This window comes from Terrapene carolina, unplaced genomic scaffold (genome assembly GCF_002925995.2).
Source record: "Terrapene carolina triunguis isolate 2854851 unplaced genomic scaffold, T_m_triunguis-2.0 Scaffold231, whole genome shotgun sequence".
Classification (NCBI taxonomy): domain Eukaryota; kingdom Metazoa; phylum Chordata; order Testudines; family Emydidae; genus Terrapene; species Terrapene triunguis.
Window position 1 is genome coordinate 7,107,128 of NW_020664582.1, and position 22,510 is coordinate 7,129,637.

Here is a 22,510-nt window from a genome sequence, read left to right on the forward strand (position 1 = left end):
AACTAATGTTTGAAGAGCGTTTGCAGACCCTTGGAAGGTCTGTAGAAGAACAAAGTATTATTATCACCAACCACAGCATTTCTGTTTGCCAGCTGTCATCCCAAAGCAGGCTTACATAGGTAGCTTCTCATTAAACTGTGTGCTTTTGTGATGCAATATGGCAATTAGTTATGATGAGCAGATAGTGATGTATGAGGTGAGGTGCGAGAAATGGAAGTATTTGCGTGGATCATGTCAAGACTGGTTTCCGTGGGTTGACTGTGTTTTTAAAGACCTTTTCGATTTCAGATTCCACCAGGCAGCAAATGGAAAGCTTGCCAAGTACTGCTCAGCAACACCACAGTGGTACAGACTCATCAGTTCGATGATAGCGCTTAAGTGAATTTATATGAAAACTTCTACAGACACCAGTAAAAGGCAAAAATTAATCTCACCAGTCCTAAAACCACCCTCTAAGCAGTCAGTAATGTGGATCCATTATTAGAGAAAAGAATTATCTATGAACACAGTTATTTCTTTTAAATTTATCATTTTTATAATACCTATCACAGCAATGGTATCATTCCTCACGCTATTTCAGTCCATGCAAACTTTATAGTCACCTACTTTATACATTTGTCCTTACCGCATACAGGATATGTTACAAAATTACATGCCTACTAGGATAAGAAGTTCTTATAATAATGGTATATACAAATAATTGCACTTTAAATTTGGCAGGCAAAGATTCCAGCAGTTGTATATTGATCTGCACAGCAAAGAGGCAATGAGCCGCTTTTCACTGAACTCCCACCAGTATCAAGTGCTAACCTAGAGTAAATGAACTGGGATTCTCAGGGATCATATTACATTTAAATGACATGATGAACATCTGATGTGCCCAACAGAGAATGTCAAAACTTAGATTTGTTCAGTTGACACTTCCATAGATCTCAAAGCACTTTAATGTAAAAGTCTCAGAAAACCCCTTTGTGGTTCAGTCAATATTCTTCCCACACTGATGGGACACAAGACCTCCAATAAACTGAGCCAGGGAGTGTGTTCGACAGTTCAGTAGCAAAGCCAGGAACAGAATTTGGAAGTACTGGCTCCAAGACTTCAGTGTTGTAGCCCAGTCCGGCAAGCTGTTGAGCGTTCTCATCTTCCAGTTAAGTCAAACGGGAGCTGAGGGTGCTTAGCTCTCTATAGCATCAAGGCACATTTTTGTAAAGTACTGTACGTAGACCTTCATCAAGACCACTGGCTATTTTAAGTGCTTATTTTCAAAATAGCATGTCTGTGTTCAGCTATTTTCTGATAGAGCATTTTTCATCCTCCTTAAAAAAATTCTCATCTGTAACCCCAGTCTGAGAATTAAAAGTTGAAAAAAGTTGTCTAGTGATTTTAGTCTGGACTCCTGGGTTCTATTCCTCCATACCAGTGACCTGGGGGTTAACCACTTAATTTTTGTGCGCCACAGTTTAAAGGGCTAATAATGCTAACCTCAGATGGGGACTTGTGGAACTTAAATAATTAATGTCTTAATTAAAGGGGACGAAGGCTGCGGTTAAACTCTTGAGTGAGACTCTGGGCTTGTCGATACTCGGGAGCTACAGCAGCAGAGCTAAAGAGCTGTAGCTATCCTACTGTCATGCCAGAGCGTAGACACTTCCTACAGCAATGGCGGAAGGTTTATCTCTGTCGTTGCAGGTAATCTAAGATAGAGTGACGGAAGCATTGTTCCATCAACCTTGCTGTATCTGCACTGGGGCTTAGGTTGGCATAGCTGTGGTGCGCAGGGGTGAATTTTTCACATCCCTGAGCAACATAGCTATGCCCATCTAACTGTAAATGTAGACCTGTCCTCAGAAGATGTAAGTTCAATTCCCAGCTCTGCCACAGACTCCCTGTGTGACCATGGATAAGACATTTTGTCTGTGTGCCTCAGTTTCCCATGTGAAAAATAGGGAAAATAAATCTTCCCTACTTTATAGGGATGCTGGGAGGTGCTCTGATGTGCTGATGCGGGCCACCTAAGGACAGAGATTGCTGAATAGTGAAAGAGACTTTGGCAAAAGTGCAGGTATAATTAATAATACATCTTTTTACGTATAAAATGTTCTCTTCCTTCATGCATTTGTTCACGGTCAAATATGAATCTATATTAAATTATGATAATTTCTGAGAGAATTCCACCATCAAATCTACAAAAGTTCTGCAGGGAGTTTTTTATTGCGCTTTACCTTACTCTTGCATTTTAACACCAGATGTCATTGAGAGACACAAGGAGAGGCATAAAAAAATTATGATCTTATGAACCTGAACTCTCTTTATGCCATTGGACCAAGTTTTATAGAAAACCTACAAAAGACACAGCCAAATAGTTCAGCACTTTCCCCAGTTTATGGATGTTCTCAAAGACAAGAAGTAACAAATCATTTATTCCAATAATCAAAAGAACATTTGCCCAATTAAATATTCAAACCTCCCACAAGAAAGGAATGTGAGATATTATCTTTTATTGGACCATCTTCTGTTGGTGAGAGAGACAAGCTTACACAGCTGAAGAAGGCCTGTGTGTTGGCTGGAAAGCTTGTCTCTCTCACCAACAGAAGTTGGTCCAATAAGAGATATTACCTCAGTCTCTCTAAATCCGGGGGCCGACATGGCTACAACAAAACTGCATCCAAGAAAGGAATGTCAGTAAAGGATATGCTCTGGAGAAGCATGTTAGGATGATTTATTTTGTATGGTGGCCAGCAAAGACATGATTAATAACTAGATTTTGATGGCCAGCTGGGTGCTAAGCATTTTAGAAAACCAGGCCTCGTGGCTTCGATGCTGAAATGGGTGAGGAGTGCTTTGAAAATCTGGACCCCAGCGACCTAGTCCACTAAGAGAAATTGAAGACAGTCCGATGGGGGATGAGTGGTGTACGACTGGCCAGCTAGGCTTTGACCCTCCTAAGGATTGCACTGTGTCTGGGGAAAATCTTTCCATCTCCTTGGTGCTGATGAAGCAGCACAAGGAAAAGGAGGACAACAAGGGACAAGCTTTACCAAGGAGGGACCCTTTTTTGTAAATAGCCTTTCTCCTCTAAGGAAATCTAGTGGCTAAAGCTGCATGCTTTTCTATTTCCTGCTCTGAGAATGACTTGCTATCTCTTGGGCAAGTCACTTAGCCTTACTGTGCCTCAATTTCCTCCTCTGTAAAACGGAGGTAATAATTCGTGCTTCATTGAGGCTTAAAGTTGCACAGTCTTGTTAGATCCTCAGAATGCATATTCTAATTTGCCCAAAGTACCAGTACTCTCCGTAATTAGTATTAGGTAGCAATTATTCTAAGTCATTGTCATGAATGCATATGCACATCTGGTGAGCTATCGTATGATGGACCTTTACCAGCTGATGTGGGGGATCCTCTCCCCCTTTTTATTTAATGTTTCCACGGTGTTTTGGAATTTTGGCATCCTGTTTTTCTGTTGGGCACTGACTCTAGAATGCTTGAAGGCTGCTGTTTACCACTGAGTGTAAATGGTTTGCGCAATGCTCCAAGTGCTTCAACAGAGAACGCTTTGCAGATGATTTCTCCTCATGGGCAGGGCTGTGTCCATTTCTCATCCATTGGAAGGATTGTTAAATTTGCCTATAGCCCCAGAATGTGTGGACTGTTGTAAACATTCCTAATTCTGTTTGCTGGAGTCAGGGATGCTGGCAGCCTGCTGGGTAGGTGGAGAGACGAGGCAGGGATGTGTGTTTAAATAAAAAAGTTTGTATATACAGTATATAGAAAGATATTAAACATGTCATGGCTTGTATGGGAGTGTGCAAGGATGATGCATCTCTGGTGCCCTATGCTGCTTTATGGGATGGGAAAATTGCACCATGAATTTTCTCAGCCTTCCCATTGCTCCCATGCATGCCAGGCCAGCTAGCCCTATTTAAGATGAACAATCTCTTCCTTGCCTCTATGGTGGAAGATTGGCTGGCTTGTGAGTTACTGAATCAATATGGGGCCACAGGGTGCAGAAATTGCAGGCCCCCAAGTAGTTGGCCTGCTTGGGAATTGTGACACTAGTTCAGGCCAGTATCCTGTCTGTAATGGAACCCAGTACCAGATTCTTCAGAAGAAGGTGCAAACAAAACTCTAGTGGCTAAGTTTGGACTAATTGTAGAAGTGTCTCATTAACTTCCGCCTGTTTAAAATTGGCTTGTACCCTGCAGCATGAGGATTTATATCACTTACAATTAAATGTAACTCTGGATGTTCTTATTAATCATATAAATTTCTACTCTCTTGACCTCACTGGTATCTAGTGGCAAGGAGTTCCACATGTTAATGAAGTATTGTTTTAAAAAGTATTTCCTTTCACCAGTTTTAAATTTTACTGTCTTTCAGTTTCATTGCTTGCCCTTTTGTTCTCTTAATAGTAGGATGTGTAATTCGGATCAACCAGTCCTTACAATCAAGATTAGGTAGTGATTCAGTCCTAAAAAGGGTTTGGAGAAGCTGTTCAACCAAACTTTGGCCCCTATCAAACTTGCCTCCATAATGATGGAAAGATTTTTTTTCTTAAACTCAACGTTTAAAAATGGTTTCATAACATGGCACAAATGTAGGAGAGCTGGGATCAGAGTCTTACAGTTATAACCATACCAACATAAGCAGGAGGGGGGTTTATGGATTTATATGTGGTGCATTGACAACAACATTCCACATTTGCATTGACATTTCTTAGACTTGCCCTTTGGTTCAGAACTCACTAATGCTGATCAGTCAGCGTTTGGGATGTCAAGAAGATGAGATATGGATGCAGAGCTGGAGATGAGCTTTGCAGAAGGGGTCAGGCTCAAGTGCCTTTCCTAAGGTTCCTCTGCAGAGTTGAAGCTTTTGAGAGCTCAGAGTAAAGATGGTGAAATCTTTTGATAGCCTCACTGGCGTTACACCTCAATTTTTTATAGTTTTGGGTACGGATGAGCAAACTGGTCCAGAGAGAGTAAGAACTCATGCAAAATCTTCAACAAACCCAAGCCAGAAACATTGTGGTTTTGCACACGCTCGCGAATGTGGTTCCAGAGATTCCAAAAGCTTATTTTGTACTTAAAAGCATCTCTGTGCTTCCTCTTTATAGCAGCGACAGGAAGCCCTATGATAGGCAGCAGACTCGATCCATGCCTTGCTATTACTAGGAATGTTGACAAATCCCGTTCTCATAAAATTCCCAGCCCAAATTCCATAGCAAAAAGATACAGAAAAGAATCCAAACTCCTGGACGCTTAGCAGAACCTATTGATGTATAAATACTCTGATGTTCATTGGAGTCTAATTTTGTGTTCAGTTATCAGCATTTTTATTCTGTTCCCCTACAAGGGAGTAAATAACACAAGCAAGGACCTCACAACATATACCAAGAACACTAGTCTCGACCCCACTTTGCATACAAGAATGTGATTTTTTTTTAGTACAAAAAATAGTGTTAGAGTGTTTTTCCCAGGAGTGGGGAGAATCTCTCTCTCTGCTGCCCACTGAGCTGGGCTCCAGCCCACTGGCTAATTGTCCCCCCAGTTTTATCCCCTTCTGGGTGGGGTTGAGGAGCTCAGCCACAAAATGTTTTACAAGAAAAACTAAACCTAGCTTAATACTCGACCATCCCCAAGTCCTCCAGGAGGTCGTTCCTGCCCTTCAGGCTTGCTTCCCAAGCAGTTTCTGATTCATGCGTTGCTCGCTGCTTGGGGTCTAATTGTTCCTCCCCGGTGGCTGCTCCAGCTAGCAGACTCGTCTCTCCGCAGCTCTGCAAGCGAAGCTCATTTGAGGCAGAGCTCTGTCTTCCTTCCAGGCCAGCTAGCCCTGAATGGAGCCAGGCTCTCTCTCCTTTTATTCTTCCCCCCTCCCCCCACTCTTTTATTCACTGGCATTGGTTGCAGGTACAGCAGGATGGGGCTAACTAGGGTCATAGGATCTCGTTAATCCTTTCGGCCTCTCTGTCTCATCACTTGTTATTTATTTAAATAGGATGGTAGCACCTGAGTCGCCCATTTAAGGTTCAGGGCCCCCTTGGAGCTATACAGACAAATAGCAAGGACGGCAATCCATGCCCTAGGTTGTTCACAATGTGTGTAGCAGACAAGTTGCAATACGTGGCTGAAACAGACAGATGGATTGGATGCGGGTTGGGAGTGTGAAGAAATAATCTCATCCTCAGATTGCTACTTGTCTAACCAATGTGGGAAGGGAGTGATTTTTTGGGATCATGGTAGAGGTAGATTTTGTGACGCAGGCGTGGTATTGCACCCTAGAAGTCAGAAGATAACTCTTAACTTAGTACCAAATGGGGCCATGATAAATCAGTGAGGAGGCCTGAGTAATTTTAGGAGGCTGCTTGCTAGCCTCGGGTCTCTCTGTGCTGTAAGAAGATTTGCTGTGATACTGGGATATTTTTCACCTCAGCAGGATGACCAAGCAGTAAATTATATAATATCCCCTTTGCTGTTACTGGGACAGTCAATAAACATTCTGATCTCACAACTATGTGGCAAAGATAAAAGTGAATGCTCAGTGGATCTCATGACAGAGTTGTCCAGCAGACACAAACATACATGGTAACAAACCTTTATTTTATTCTGAAATTTGCTGATGTGATTCACACGGCCTGATATACCCAAAGCTGTTCAGCATAAAACCAGTCATATTTCTCTCTCTCTCTCACTTGAATGGTTATTTCTATAATAGAGTAGTCTAATATGTGGGAAGAGCTATTTATAAAAATATTCCCCTTCCCGTATTCAGCTGTATCCCTCCTTTCCAACTGCTTCCTTGTGTATTCTGTTGGTTACACGTTTGGATTTGATGTAAAAATCTTTCATACCATCTGTAGGACTGCAGTAGTAGCTGTTCAGATTGCATAGGTCTATGCCTGTGTGTATACAGGGTTGTGGGGACATTTACCAGCTCCTAGGAGGCCCAACTGTGTTATTCCATTTCTGTGCTGAACTTTAGGCAACTGTGTTCCCGCTGTATAGTGGGGCTGTTTGGGGATGGTGCAGACCCTGGCATACATTCGGGCAACCTCACGGCCACTCTAAATTACAGTCTGCTTCCCATGACCCCCGCTTTGGGCCTTGTGAAGTGGAGAATGGCTATAGTGTAGTGTGCATTGGCCATGCCCATGCTCCTGGCTTGATCTCACCTTCCAATGCCCTTCACCCAGCCCATCTCAATATACCCTTATATCAGGGGCTAAAAACAGGTTTGGTGTAGATGTTTCTATCCCCTTTAGGGCTCCTTTCTTCTGCCAGAATGGTGTGAGAGGGCCTTAGCGTAACAGAGAATCGGACCCAATGATACACTAACACAAATTTGGTATAGGTGACAACACACATTCACAGTTTAAATATGTTCTTAACTGGATCCCCAATAAAATGTGTGCTAGGGGCAAGGAGCATTTGTCAGGAGTTGTAGCCTTTGTCAGCCATGATTTAATGGGGCATAGAAGTGCCTTTCATTCAAATCAATGGTTGCATCTGAGTAAAAGGCAAAGCTATAAGTGATGCCAGCAGATACATTTTGGTTTTCCTTATTGATTTTCAGTGTTTTTATTTAAATCCTACAAGAAGGTGCCATCGCACATTTGACAGTGGGGGAGGAAGGGAAGCAGCAGGATTTATTAGTAAAAATACCATTGTGTAAAGTGTATGAATTAGCTAATGTGGTCTGTTTGCCAACATTGGTAAGTACTTTGCAGATGTAAAGTGCTAGTTAAGTGCTGAAGATAGGGTGTGAGCAACCAGATCTGAATCTGAACTCTTCCAAAGTCGGAGGATATTTAGATCTAAGAAGCCAGGTCCTAGACTGGTGTAAACTGGCATAGCTCCAATGACTTCTGGTTTTGGTTCAGGTCCATCTCTGATTATCATAGTCCACAAGTACCTACATGGGAAGAGATTCTGGTAGTATAGACAGCTTCTTAATCTAGAAGAAAAAGGCATAACAAGATCCAACATTTGGAAGATGAAGCTAGACCAATTCAGGCTAGAAACAAGATTCACATTTTTAACAGGAAGGTTAATTAATTGTTGGAACAATTTAGCTAGAGATGTGGTAGATTTTTCATCACTTGAAGTCTTTAAATCAAGACTGGATGTCTTTCTAGAAGAGGTGCTTTAGCTCAGCCAGAAGTTAAGGGCTTGATGCAAAAATTATTGGGTGAGGTACTGTGGCTTCTGGTATGCAGAAACTTAGACTAGATGATCATAATGGGCCCTTCTGGTCTTAAAATCTATGTATATATTATTAGTAACTCTGAAGAACCTCCAAAGACTCATTGTTCTGGTAAGAAACCAAATGTTTTATGGTTATTGAAACCCTTCAAATTTCTGGACTGCAGTTTTCAGAGTAGCAGCCGTGTTAGTCTGTATCCGCAAAAAGAACAGGAGTACTTGTGGCACCTTAGAGACTAACAAATTTTGTTACTGGACTGCAGTATTAGGCTGGAAATATGCAAAAACAGGTTTTATCATGATATTTCCTCTTTCTGATTAGGTCCAGAATCACCACGAGAAGATCCTTTGTCAAAGGTATTATAGTACTTTCACTGCTGGTCCCACAAGAAATGCCATATAGATACATAAACTATAATTAGAGGGAGGCTCATTCCTGAATTAGACCCAAAATCCAAGATCTGGACACTCCTATAAACATTAAATTCCAGATCTGGGGTTTGGGTCCTGATTTCACTAACAAACTGAACCAGTGTCCCAAATCCAACTCCCAATGACCTTGGGAGCATTTCAGATCTGGATCAGAATTTTGTGACTTTGTCTGGAAATCAGCCACTTTGAACCATGTCCGGGGATTGTGTTTCCTGTATTAATATAGTGGTCTAAAACAGTGGTTCTCAATCAGGGACCCCCTGGGGGCCGCAAGCTGGTTTCACGGGGTCCACCGAGCAGGACCAGCATTAGACTCGCCGGGGCCCAAGGCGATTGCCCTGTTTGCTATCCCCTAATGCCAGCCCTGGCTTTTATATGCAGAAAAACAGTTGTTGCACAGGCCATGAAGTTTTTATAGCGTGTTGCAGGGGGAGGGATGAGAAAGAGAGAGGTTGAGAGCCCCTGGTGTAAAAGATCATTTTGATAGCTTGAGCATTGTTGAAATGTTGCAGTATTGTTGAGGTTCCCCCCCCAGGCACTGTTCATTCTGCTATTGGTGAGCTTCTGAAAGGACACTGGCCATTGAAGACTCATTCTTCTCAATTAATGAGAGACACAACAGATCTTTCACGTAACCCGTTTCTCTGTTTTTGAAAGGGGCTGAATTTTTTTATAACAATATAGTTATATCTGCTAAGATGACAATAAGTGCATCTCATGCTTCAGGGCATAGTCATGTTCCAAGTTGGCAGGGAATTCTTCTCTCACCCTATCCATTACAGACATTCCAACTTCCTCTCATTATCCGCCAGTAACGGCCACAGGTCACGGCAGTACTCAGGTTCTGACAGGCTGATGAGCTTATAGGGTATAGCGGATCCTTTGCTCCTACACTCATATCTCAAAATGTGCAAGAAATATTTCCAAGAGTGGAGCTGTCAACCTCCCAAACCACAGCGTGTAACTATACTGAGCCACATGGTCTGCATAAATAAAGCATGGAGTTCAGATCAGTCCCTTTTTACTGCAAGTGCTAAGAAAAAAAATAAAACTGCCTCCGATGTAATGTACCCCTCATTATTTCTGCTGCTTTTAACAAGTTCTCCATTGGCCCCTCTAATTATGGCTGAGCTGAAGCACTGTGGGTTGTTTTTTTTTTTTAAATTTTTTATTTCCTTCAGCCCCATGAGAGAACAAAAGCACCAGGTGTTTTCTTGAATGAACACATGAATATTTGTCGACACGTCAGTCTGTCAATAACAAACCATCGCCGTGTACCCTAGAGGAGTCGAAGAACAATTGCACGTGGCTGCAGGCCGAGTGCTACACTTGAACCAGCTGCTCTTTGTGCCAACAAGAGAAGGCAGAACACTGAAAGAAGACTGATGCTTAAGTTTGTTTTAGTTGCTTGGAGATGGTTTGTTTGTTTTTGAATTGCTACTTTGCCTCCTATCGTGGCTGCAGCCATGGCCACATGAGAGCACTGTATTTATGGAAAGACCTTGCCTCCTGCCAGATTGCCTTATGAGGATTTCACTATTATGCACATTAACGATCCTGGTATCTGTTGTCCCCGTCTCTATCCATTTGTCCTCCATAATCGGGGCAGATGGAATATGACAGGAGTGGTGCAGGGTGAATGTAAATGAACAGTGGGCGAACCTTAAATCACTTGGCTTGGATGTTTCTCTGAGAAGTCACAAACCGAGCGGGTTATACCGCCAGAATAGCCTGCCTTGAGGAAGAACAGTGCTGAGGTATGCACAATTAAAATGAAGCATTATCTCCATATCTCTCTATCCACTTACACGGTTTATTGTGTATTGGAGGACACAGGAGCAATTTTTTAAATCAGAAAATTGCTTTAGTTCAGTTTGATATTTTGAGGATCAGTTCTTGTTTTAGCCCATTGTTGATGCATTGTAGAAAGAACTGCTTCCCAAAAAGCTGTTTTAGCATCTGTTTCTGTTAGATAATTTTATGTTCCCTTTGGAGAGGCTGCATCAGCTAGGGTGAAGGCAGTTGTTACAATGGAAAAACATAGATTTATTTTCATATGAGGTACTTGTTCTACTAAAGAAGGTTCACGTATAAGCCATCTGGCAATTGTCTTGCTGTGGAAATCATTCTGATTTCCTCCCTCCCATTTCAGAGCATATACAATGCCTGTTGTGGCCTAAGAAACATCTAGCAAAATTAAAAATAAAGTAATTGATCCCAAGAGTCAAAGAACTTTAAACTGTATGTCATAGAGATTGTTACATTCTTTCTTTGTTTTATCTGCACAGGATTCATTTGATAAATAAATACTAATTATATTGCAGCTAACATTAATGGGTGTTCTACGTCTAATCTCTCGCAGATGATGTTGAGAATGACCCTTTGCATGGACTGGTGCCCTTTTCTTTTTCTTCTTTTCCTTTTCCTTTCCCCATTTATTTTAAGGAAAGCAGGAGGGTTTGGTGAAGTTACCTAAAGGAGTTAAATAATCACTTGATGTATTCTCTGTGGGTATATATGTATAAAACGTTTCAGTACGTAGAAATGATTGGCTAGATCTTCAGCCCCGCTTAACATACCAGCAGTTCCCATTATGACACTTCAGGACAGATTTTTGAGAGAGCTCAGCATCCAGTGTGCTCCCATCATGCTGAGTGCTTTTTAAAATCCGGCCCATAATCATGCAGCATTATGGTTCCCGCTAGGGGCTAGGGAATGGAGACTTGTTAACTGAACTTTTTCTGAAACTCAGTGGTTTAGTTTGCTTTGGGTTGTTTTGCACAATGGTTCAGGTCAGGTTTCATTTTATCCCAATGGGCTCACTTAGCCCTAGTAGTAAGTGGCCCTGCATAGTTCACAAGGGCAGACTTCATGTCCCAGGCTCTCTCGTTTTGGGCCCTATGGTGATAGAATCCTCCTAACAGGATTCATAAGGAAGAAGAAGATAACCCTTATTTAGAGGGTTACCGAAAGGCAGGTGAGAGGGGATTAATTACCTGAATGTCCAGAGCTCCCAGCGATTGGGAGGCTCCGAAGGCTTGAGTACTCTTGTTCATGAGAGAGACCTTATTATTAGGCCTGTCAAGCGATTAAAAAAATTAATCGCGATTAAAAAAGACAGATGCACTAAAGATTCAAATGTCCCTTCATGCTTCAACCACCATTACAGAGGAAATACGTCCATGCCACAGTAAAGAGATTGCACTACAGTACTTGTATGAGGTGAATTGAAAAATACTATTTCTTTTGTTTATCATTTTTAGAGTGCAAATATTTGTAATAAATAATATAAAGTGAGCACTGTACACTTTCTATTATCTGATGTAATTGAAATCAATATATTTGAAAATGTAGAAAAAATCCAAAAATAGTTAATAAATTTCAATTGGTATTCTGTTGTTCAACAGTGCAATTAAAACTGCAATTAATAGCAATTAATTTTTTAAATTTGATTAATTTGTTTAATTAATCGCATGAGTTAACTGCGATTAATCGACAGCCCTACTTATTATATATCGCCTTGGTACTCAGTAATGGACTTGTATATGGTCACCTGTTTGCATCCTGTGATGAATGTATTAAGATTGGATAGGATCAAAGGCAGCATTAATTTAATATCTGCTGTGTCTCACTGGGACACTATATCCTGCCTTTGCAGGGGAACAGATTTAATTATCTGAAAGATCTCTTCCATTTCTGACTACTTTAATCCTGTTCATTATGCTCCTGTTCACAAACTCAGGTGTAGCTGTTCATGTAACATAAACCTGCGAGTTGTCAGTAAAGAACTTGGCTGCAGAGTGAAAACCTCCCGGCTCCAGCACAGAGAAAAGTAGCTAAATAAATGTTTAGCCATAAAAGTAAAGCTCAATTTGAGCAATTAATGCTGAAACACTGCGAGGTACTTATGGAACTGCATAAAAACTCACGTACAGATGTGAAGTGCAGAGACGCCAGTTCAAGTTGACACTCGAGTAGAATGTTCCCAAGGAAGAGAAAATGCATAAGAAAGCCAGCAAAGAGCATTGCAAACATTTGCTAAAGCTGTTTGACCATAGATCACTAAATTCCTTTCCTTCTGGCAAATCCCAAAAACCAAATAGAAAGAAACACACTAGTGCAGCTTAAGAAAGGCAAATTTCTGAGCATCCATTCATCTTAAAACTAAATCAGAATGGAGGCTTTACTTTGAATTATAAAGTCAGAGGCTTTTGCCATGTTGAAAGAATATTTGAAAAATAAATATACAAAAAAAGAAGTCTGTCTCTCTGTAATTCTGTCTCTGTCTCTCTCATCCCTGGTTTACCCAACTGTAGTTAACTCTACCTCTTAGGCCTGGTCTACACCTACCCCACAATTCGAACTAAGGTACGCAACTTCAGCTACGTGAATAACGTAGCTGAAGTCGAAGTACCTTAGTTCGAACTTACCTCGGTCCACATGCGGCAGGCAGGCTCCCCCGTCGACGCCGCGGTACTCCTCTCGTATAGCTGGAGTACCGCAGTCGACGGCGATCACTTCCTGGTTCGACTTATCGCGTCCAGACAAGACGCGATAAGTCGAACCCAGAACTTCGATTCCCGGCCGCCGAACTAGCGGCTGGGTGTAGACATACCCTTAGTTAGCCATATTCCCTGAGGTTCCTTAGAAGGAAATTTTCCCCAGCTGCGCTGGCTATATTTGGAGACAGGAGACTAGACTAGATGGACCACGGGTCCGATCCAGTGTGGCAATTTCTATGTTCCTAAAGCACAAGGGCCTATGCCTGTAATGTAGAGCGGAGGTGGTACATGGGGTCTGCAAGAATAGGCAACTTTACACAGTCGTAAAGCTTGATAAATTGCCCTTTACGATATTTTGCATGTGTGCTCAGCTTCTAACACTGCAGTGTGCATCCTGTTAACCCAATTTCCTTTTGTGTCTTTTCATGCTACAGGTGCAAAGAGCTGAAATATGCTAAGGATCTGCCCCAGATTTCCATTATTTTCATCTTTGTGAATGAAGCGTTGTCAGTGATCCTGCGGTCAGTGCACAGCGCTGTTAATCACACGCCAGCCCACCTCCTGAAAGAGATTATCCTTGTGGACGACAACAGCGATGAAGGTAAGGTAGGCTGAGCTCTTTAAGAAACATGGAGCACTTGATCCCCAAAAGGTCCAGTAGGACATTTGTTTTTTCCCCTTGGGGAGTAAAAACACATAAAGAGGTTCAATGTGATAGGAGGACAGTGGCTTCGTGATGTGAAGAGCTGCATGCGTTGGAAGATCAGGTGCTGTTCAGCATACAGTTCATCCCACCCCTCGGTCAGTGTCCATTCCATCAGCTGCAGTGGTATAAGTGGAACCAAAATCAAACCTCAAATTAGACTTCTAAATAAATTTGCAAGCAATCTGTACTTCAGGAGAATAAAAGGAACTATCTCCGTGCGTTGGAAGGAGGCTAAAGAGCATTAATTAATTATTATTATTACGTGGGCACTGTCAGACGCATAGTAAGAGGCAGTCCCTGCCCCCAAAAGCTTAAGCTCAGATGCTCAAAAGTACATGGGAGCCTAACACCCATTGATTTCAATGAGAATTAGGCTCCGAAATACCTTTGAGGATCTGAGCCTTACAGTCTAAATGTGGTAATATGATCTTATGCAGTGAACACCGGCCTGGGACTCAGGAGACTGGGGTTCTACTCCTGGCTCTGCCACTGGCCTTGTGAATGACCTTCGGAAAGCCATGCCCACTCCCTGTGCCTCAGTTTTCCCATCAGTGAATTGGGGATAATGATACCGACCTCTATTTGTAAAGCACTTGGGGACTTATGGATGAAAAGCACTGCATAAGAGCTAGGTGTTGTTGTTCATAGTAATAATAATAAATACACAGGCAAAGGGTAGAAGAGGAAACAGAGAGGAAGTGATCTGCCTGAGATTATGCAGCAGATCAGAGAACAGAGCCTAGGTTTCCTTGTGTCCCATCCATGGGACCAATCTGTTCTCAATTTCTCTTGATACACTTTCTCTTCTTGCCTTTGAGATTCTGAGTCTATCTGGATTTTGAGTTTTTATGGGGGTTCTATGCTGGTATTTTCAAAATCCAAATTATTCCTCCACCCTGATTCTAATTATACAAATTATAAAAATAGAAAACAATCAGCGTTCAATTTTTAAACATTTCTTGTTTTTTTTTTTAAACCTTAATGAATACCAACAAAGGGTTAAATCATCAGTATCTGTTGCATAGGCTGAAATAATACAAATACTTATGGGCTCTACATCCTGTGATACATTACAACGGGAAGTGAAGAACCAGGGGGATGATAGCTGATTTTTCATTCCAAAGAAGGCTGAGAGGTTGCATTTAAGATGTGACAAGATAAAACTGGAATAAAGCAAACATCTCACGCCTGTAAAAATAGGTACTACAGTAATAAGCACCACAGAAAACTGACGAATTATAATAATTGCTTGGGGGAGGGGAACTATGGTCAGAACCACAGCTGATGGAAATCAACATAGCTTCATTGAAGTCAACAAAAATCATTGGTGATTTACACAAGCTGGGCATTTCTCTCCTCATCTGACCAGTAAAGAAAGGTGAAGGTGATTTGTGTTTGCAGTCTTTGGTATATTCTCTGTTTTACAGGGGGAAAAAAATTCTTTGAAAATCTCAAAATGAAATCCTGCACATAGCCCACTAAGTTACACTGCATTGACTGGATAGAGCGTGAAGTATGGCTTAAAGGAGAACCCATGTGTATTAATTATTTATCTTCAATAGTCCCTGCCTTGTGCAAAGAAATATGCATCTAAACAGTCTCTGTCAGCCACTCAGTATGCAGCGCTGAAGCTAATATTGTAACAAATGCTATTGGTAAGCTCTGGAGACACTTATGAAAGGAGTAGGACAACGAAATGAATCCTTTTAAAAACCGTTGCTCCCTTGAATAGCAGAGACCGCAGCTGGCAATGAGAATAGAAAATTAATAACTCTCATTCTTTATCTGCTGCTGAGATTAAAAGGCACCCTCTTCACTGGCATCTGCTCTGAGGAAGACTGTGCTAGCTCAGGCAGTGCTTTCTGTGGGCAGGTCAGAGGGTGGATAGAAACCTGAGTGGTGTTCAATATGTGGGGGGGAATGGTGTGGGGAGGCACAGACTGAGCTTGGTTAACTTTAGTGCCCCTAAGAGCTTTAGAAAGTGTTGGCTTGTTTCACTGTACATTTTTGCTGCTTTGTCAAAGCACTCCGATTTACATCAGAGCCCTTTGCAGCATCCCTCAGCCGGCGTCACAACGGTAAACCAGATAACCTTGACTCTGCCTTCCTGCAAGATGCCAAAATGATAATAAATTATACAAAGCAACGTACATACCAGAGCTCCACAAACCACGCTACTGATACATACCCAAGAAGCCTCAGAGATAGAAAATAGTTACTCATAGTAAGAACAACATCTTAGGGTTCACTCTTCTAATATTACAAACAAATGGATTTTATAAAATGAGTAAGGTTCTGACAGGGAAATAATTCCACATTCTAAACTACAGGTTATAGTGAGTAATGAAAAAAGAACAGGAGTACTTGTGGCACCTTAGAGACTAACCAATTTATTAGAGCATAAGCTTTCGTGGGCTACAACCCACTTCTTCGGATGCATAGCTTATGCTCTAATAAATTGGTTAGTCTCTAAGGTGCCACAAGTACTCCTGTTCTTTTTGCGGATACAGACTAACACGGCTGCTACTCTGAAACCAGTGAATAATGATTAATTCTCAGGAATCCTAGGAGTAAACAGAGGTCAGAGTTAAAGTTTTCAGGGTATGACTTTGTGGTTGAGTATGGCTGGTTTGTTGTTGATGCTTATGAATGGGCAGACTGTATTTCTGAGGCGCTATGTGAGAAGACGACTTGTAGGTATGCGGCTTTAATCGCTGACCTAGAGATCTTGGATGCCAAACTTCAGATACCTGAAAAGAACCTCATTTTCACAGGGCAGATGCTCTGAACTTCCTGAAAATCAGGACCCTTTCAGGTATACCCAGCTGGGCACTCCAAAACTGAGGAATCTAAAATCACTAGTGGCCTTTGAAAAGTTAGGGTTCTTCTTTCTGGTTTTCATATTTTGGAGGTGTATGTGTGTCTCTGTATAAAATACAAAAAACCCTGCATAACTACATTAAAATGGAGTTGAGGTTGAGAGTATATCTCAGTAATTTAAGAGTAAAAGACCTTACAGGGATGTTTTAATTATCCCCAAATCAAGAATAACAACACCCAGGAAACTGAGAATTAAGATTACATTTAAAAGAAATCCCAACATGAAAAGGTAAGAAACACACAGTTCAGGCACTCAAGCATCCTTAACTCTGCCTTATAGGTACACCATCCAATGGTTTGATGTTTGTGGTTCCAGATTAGAATAAACTGATTTTTAAAGACACATTAGATTTTTCTTCCTCCTTGCATCACTACACGGTGATATATACAATAAACATGTACAATAAAATTATACAAATGTATTACAGAGATGTATTGAATGTAACATTTCTTAATGGGTAGACCTGAATTGTAAACATAGACAGAAACCCAAATGTACTGCAACAAAATGTTACTCCCCTAAAGGCAAATGCTGAGAGAGTTTCAGTTTTGAAACTTTTCCCCATTGAAAGTCATACTATACTTTTATGTAAAGACTTGTTTTGTACTTGCCTTTGGTTTTTTGTTGCGCTGGTTTATAATTGCAAAGACGCTACACCGCTTGTGTTTCTGAGTGATAACACATTTCCTAGGTCGCTGGAGGCATACAGAATATGCCCCTGAGACAATATGCTATCTCACAGTCACACAACTTGTCTGAGACTGTTGCTTAAGCATCGCCTGCCTTTCTGCGGTCTCTCTGTAAGTGTTTTTAATCTGGAATAATATCTCTTTGAAAAGAAAACCTCAGACTATAAAAGAAAACTCCAAGATAAAAGGCTACTTAAAATACCTAGGTACATTCAGTGATCCATGTGACTGGTTGTAATTTACTTCAGCATAACAATATTCGCTGTGACTGGATATATCATTATCTTGCTCCTCAGCTCATTTCAGCAATAACAATGCTTCCTATGTGTTCTCTTGGGAGCTGACTGTTTTACAGGTTTGGAAGAAGAATGCATTAAAAAGGGGAAGGTTTTAATAGACTTACATGAAGGTAAGAGCCTTCCAAGTCTTTTTAGGCATCAAAGTTGCCTTAGCCAACACAAATCCCAAGGTACCTCAGATCTTCTAATTAACAAGTTGTTTAATTACAGCTAGTATTATGCTGGCTAGATTGTGGCCAGGTTAGAATTGTGCAGACCTGACCAATGTACATAGGGGCATGGCAAACCGTTTGGTTTGTATCCCTCTGGGTTTTGCTGTGTGTTGGGGTCTACTGAACCCACGGCATGGTGCATAATGCAGCCTAAGTCACCACATTTTGCACAGTTTTATCCATATGTTATAATTCACTCACTGGCAGCTGCTTCCCTTCCCTTAGCTTCACCTAAAAGGTACACGACTAAATGTGGAAACTCACAGAGTTTTGCCCATTTCCAAGTCTTGTTACAAAAGTTCCCCCCTAACTCTAGTTCAGTGATAGGCCAGCCTAATCAATTAGATGACCCTTCTTGTCCACTGTGTCTACTCTTCCTCTGTGCTTCTTGCACATTATTTTGACTGAAAATCAAACCAATATCCTCATAGCCAAAATCTTCGGTGCTAGCAGATGAGCCAGAAGTAACCTTCTCAAATGCCTATGTAGCTGGCCAAGCCTTCAGTATTATCAATTCCAGTTGATAGTATAACTGATATCAGTTGGACGGTAACAGCTGGAGACCATGAGGTTGCCAAAATCGCCCGCACTACAGGTATAGTATTCAAATTGTTGTTTTTCTCTTTTTTTTGCCGACCGTGTAAAGTTGAAATCGCGCATGTTAAATGCGCGTACGATGTGACAGACCTGTAATGCTAAAGTGTCTCTTAGAGATGCTGTGAGACTTAGTGTTTTTGTGAAGCTCGTTTAAATCTTCTGGTCATCGGTGGTGATGTGGAAGAGCAAAATGTTATAAAGAAGTGCACAACAAAACTGATCAGAACTGCAGTCAGTTCTCTGAACTGTGTGACGTTTTCTCCCCTACTCTAATTAGCAGGAAGCCTTGAAAATAGCGAAGCCCAGGGCAGGGTAACCAATTTATGTGAATGACAACTTCATGGGGAGGCTTCCCTCTCCCCCCCCCTTTGTTGAAGTCCTCTAATTTCTGGCATGCTATTTCCGAACTCAAACTTATTACATAATGTGGCTCTGGGCTACGCTACAAAGATGCAATATTTTGGGATAAAGCAGCCCTTAATTTATATGACAGAGAATAAATTTGCTGCTACTGACCTAAATGCAATAGCCCTCTGGATTCAGAGCCGAAAGCTGCATGTTCTGACAATGCCGTGTTGGCAGGCATTGAGTTATTTTCCTTTTATGCTAATATCAGTCACTAAAATGATTGCTGAACACAACAAATGCAAGATAAAATTAGGAGTAATTTACCATGATTTAGATTAAGATTAGATGTGAGAGTGACTTCTGATTTACAGTCCAGCAGAGTTCATCTAGAAGGAATGGTGCAAAATCAACCTCTGCAGAAACTGAGCAGTGCAGGCTTCACAGATCCCGGCTGCAGTTGATCGCCAATGAGATGGACATGGCTGTGTATTTAAAAGCACGTGAGGGTCCCAAAATCTCAGATTCCTACCAGCCCCCACTCACCTGGAAATCTGGATCATTGGGTGAAACTGTGGCTCCAGTGAAGGCCATGAGAGTTTTGGCGTTGACTTCAGTGGGGCCAGATATTCACTCCTTATGCTTGTACCTAAGTTTTACAGGTAGGACCTATCTTTCTAATGAGACAAACCAGGGATGGGCTGAGTCGAAATCCAAAGTCCAACCCAGACCTGAGTTTTCCTCCTGGGGTCCCATCTCAATATGGACTATCAGCGTTAGCTGCAATACAGTTGGTATTTATTTACCAAATGAACCCTGCACAGATAAAATAAAGAAAGAATGTAGCATTGCACACAGGTCTGTTCTTGCAGTTTTGCCAATCCAAGTTGTTTGCATAAGCATCTTAGGTGCTTATCTGTACCAGACTAGAACTCTAAGCCACTTGAGGTTCACCCATCACTAAGAATATGTCTACTTTGCAGCTGGGGATGTGAATGGCAGCTCGAGTACACGTACCTGCACTAGCTGGACTCTAGCGAGCTTGCTAAAAATAGAAGCGAGGCCGTGGTGACCTGGGCTTCAGCACAGGTTGTACAAGCAAGTACATACTGTGCTATAGCCTGTATGGCAACATTCTCACTTCTATTTTTAGCAAGATAGCTAGCATACAGCTAGCACAGGTATGTCTGCAAGAGCATATTAATACTCCTTCTCCCTCTGTCACTCTGGGGCACATTAAACTTTCACTTTCCTCCTACAACGCCCATTAGCATTTTCCCCTTCCTTCAGCAGAGAAATTTAAACTCTAGTTTTGAATGTCTTGTCATGATTTAATGCAGAGGTGCTGGAACTAAGGGTGCTGGGGGCGCTGCCGCACCCCCTGGCTTGAAGTAGTTTCCATTATATACAGGGTTTATAGTTTGGTTCAATGGCTCTCAGCTCCCACACTATGAAAATTGTTCCAACACCCCTGGTTTAATGTGGCCTATAAATCCATGATCATGCAACATTAATGGCTTACCTTTTGACAAAAAATATGTCAGAAACTGATGCTATACATGTGGGGTTTTGTCTGTCAGAAAAACTCTGTCTCTCTGTCGCCTTGAAGCCTCTCACAGAAGGGATGTCACCTCCATAAAATACTGGTTTCCTATGAGTGGCTCAGCATGAAACCAAAGTTGCCACAATTACATATGTTTGTGATGCAGATGCTTTGGGTTGCGAGGTTTTTTCCCCCCCTTCTTCCCCATTTCAGCATAAAAGACAGAGACTCTACCTGAGGGAAACAGATATGTGAGGAGGAGCAATGCCAGAAAGACAGTCTCACGAAAGCACTATTTTTATGTGCTTGGAAGAATGCGCATAAGGAGAGGGAATAGCTAATTCCATTTCCTTTGACTTCTCTAGCTAAGCATAATAGACGGGGTTTACTGTTTACTCCTCTGTTTTCCATTGCTATGTTTTCTTAAAGTAGTGACCTACTTTACCACTCATATCTCAGCAACTATTCTGACCTTGTGTATTGCATTAACAGTGATTTTTCTGAAAAGGGGGGAGGGGGGAAAATAGGTCAATAGGCCTCCCATAGGAATTCCTAGACATGCAGAGGCATTGGCCATAAGGTAATATCATGGAGCCGTTGAGCCCTGCAGAAATGAGAGTCATTCTCCAGTAATTTGTTTTAACAATATGATGCTTGCGGTCTGTCTTGGTACATAATAAAACTTAGCTCTGATATCACATTTTTCATCAGTAGATCTCAAAGTGCTTTATAAAAGATGTAAGTATCATCATTTTACAGATTGGGAAACTGAGGCACAGAGCGGTGACGTGACTTGCTCAAGGATACCAAGCAGAGCTAGGAACAGAACCTGGATATCTTGAGTCCCAGTCACTCCTTTATCCACTGCATCACCCGGCCTCCCTCACATGGCATGTTTTGGTTGCTGTCAGAATTGCAAACTAATTTTGCACAATTCCCAGCACAATTTATGATTGGCCTATTTATGATTGGCACAAGGGAGGAGAAATACCAACAACCATATCAAAGACTATACCCAGTGTTGTGCATTTTATTTTAATTATTCTGCATTAGTTTATTTTGTGGACAAATCAGATAAACTACCCTATGTAAGGTTTCGTGGGAAAGGGCAGAATTTCTGATACAGTTCTGCATTCCTCTTATTCTGCAAAAAGGTAGAGCATTTTTAAAAAAACTAGAGAATTAAGTAGTATTCAATGGAATATACCTTGCAAATAAGGGTTTTAGGCCCCTAGCCTGAGTGTTTTGCATGTTATTAACTCAAAACCAAACCTTATTTTGAGAATCAAAAACACTTGCTACAGTTTCCCCTTTTTTGCAGGCAGGTTGTATCTGGGGCTAGAAGCAGGACTGCCAAGTGTTTCTAATTTAGTTGGAAGCAGGAAGTGCTGGAAATCTCCCAGGAGAGTCTAGTCTCATGAGACTTCCAGTCCAGCTCTACAAACTTAAGAGCTTTGGTCCCAGTAATGTGTGGATAAGCACCCAGACTTTGGGGTGCTTTTCCATAATTGATCTGACACTCCAGCATTCAATATTTTTTTATTTATTTTTATATGCTTCCATGTGCATACACTAGAGATTGCTTTTACATTGCATGTCTTTTATACACCACAGGCATCAGAAAGTACTAATAAGTTTGGTACCAGTAGTGACTCTAGAAACTTAGAGCCATTATGTACTCAGCAGTAGAGCATACGCTGCCTTAAACAACTTAATTAAATGATCAGCAGTTTCCCAGTAAGTAGAAGTAGTTATAGCGCATGATATTTAGGCTCCGCTGAATGAAGCAGAAATCTCTTCATTGCTATAAATAAAAGTGTAAGGATTTCAGGTAGTCCAAGGGCAAAGTTTGTATGCAACCAACACAGATATTGATATGGCAAGGCTGAGCCACAGGAAAGGGAGAAACTGAGGGGTGCAGTTTGCAGCAATTTAAACGACACCGGCTGATTAAACTACTCGACTGAACTTATTTTGCAATGTTCACAGCAATCCACTCAAACCTACAGGAGGCAAAATCACTAACATCAACTACAGTAGTTCTTTGATTCTTTTAACAGTATTGGTGATATTTTATTTTATTTTATTTTATAATGAAACAGTGCCCCA

The 22,510-nt window shown here is 41.4% G+C and overlaps 1 protein-coding gene across 1 annotated transcript in view; it reads left to right on the forward strand.

The window, feature by feature from the left end:
* The window catches only part of GALNT17 (polypeptide N-acetylgalactosaminyltransferase 17), a 269,664-nt gene that overhangs the window by 81,096 nt on the left and 166,058 nt on the right, over positions 1-22,510 (forward strand). Inside the window, exon 3 of the mRNA XM_024205003.1 lies at positions 13,564-13,730. Within this exon, the coding sequence (XP_024060771.1) occupies positions 13,564-13,730 (167 nt within the window). The remainder of the gene's footprint in view (positions 1-13,563; positions 13,731-22,510) is intronic.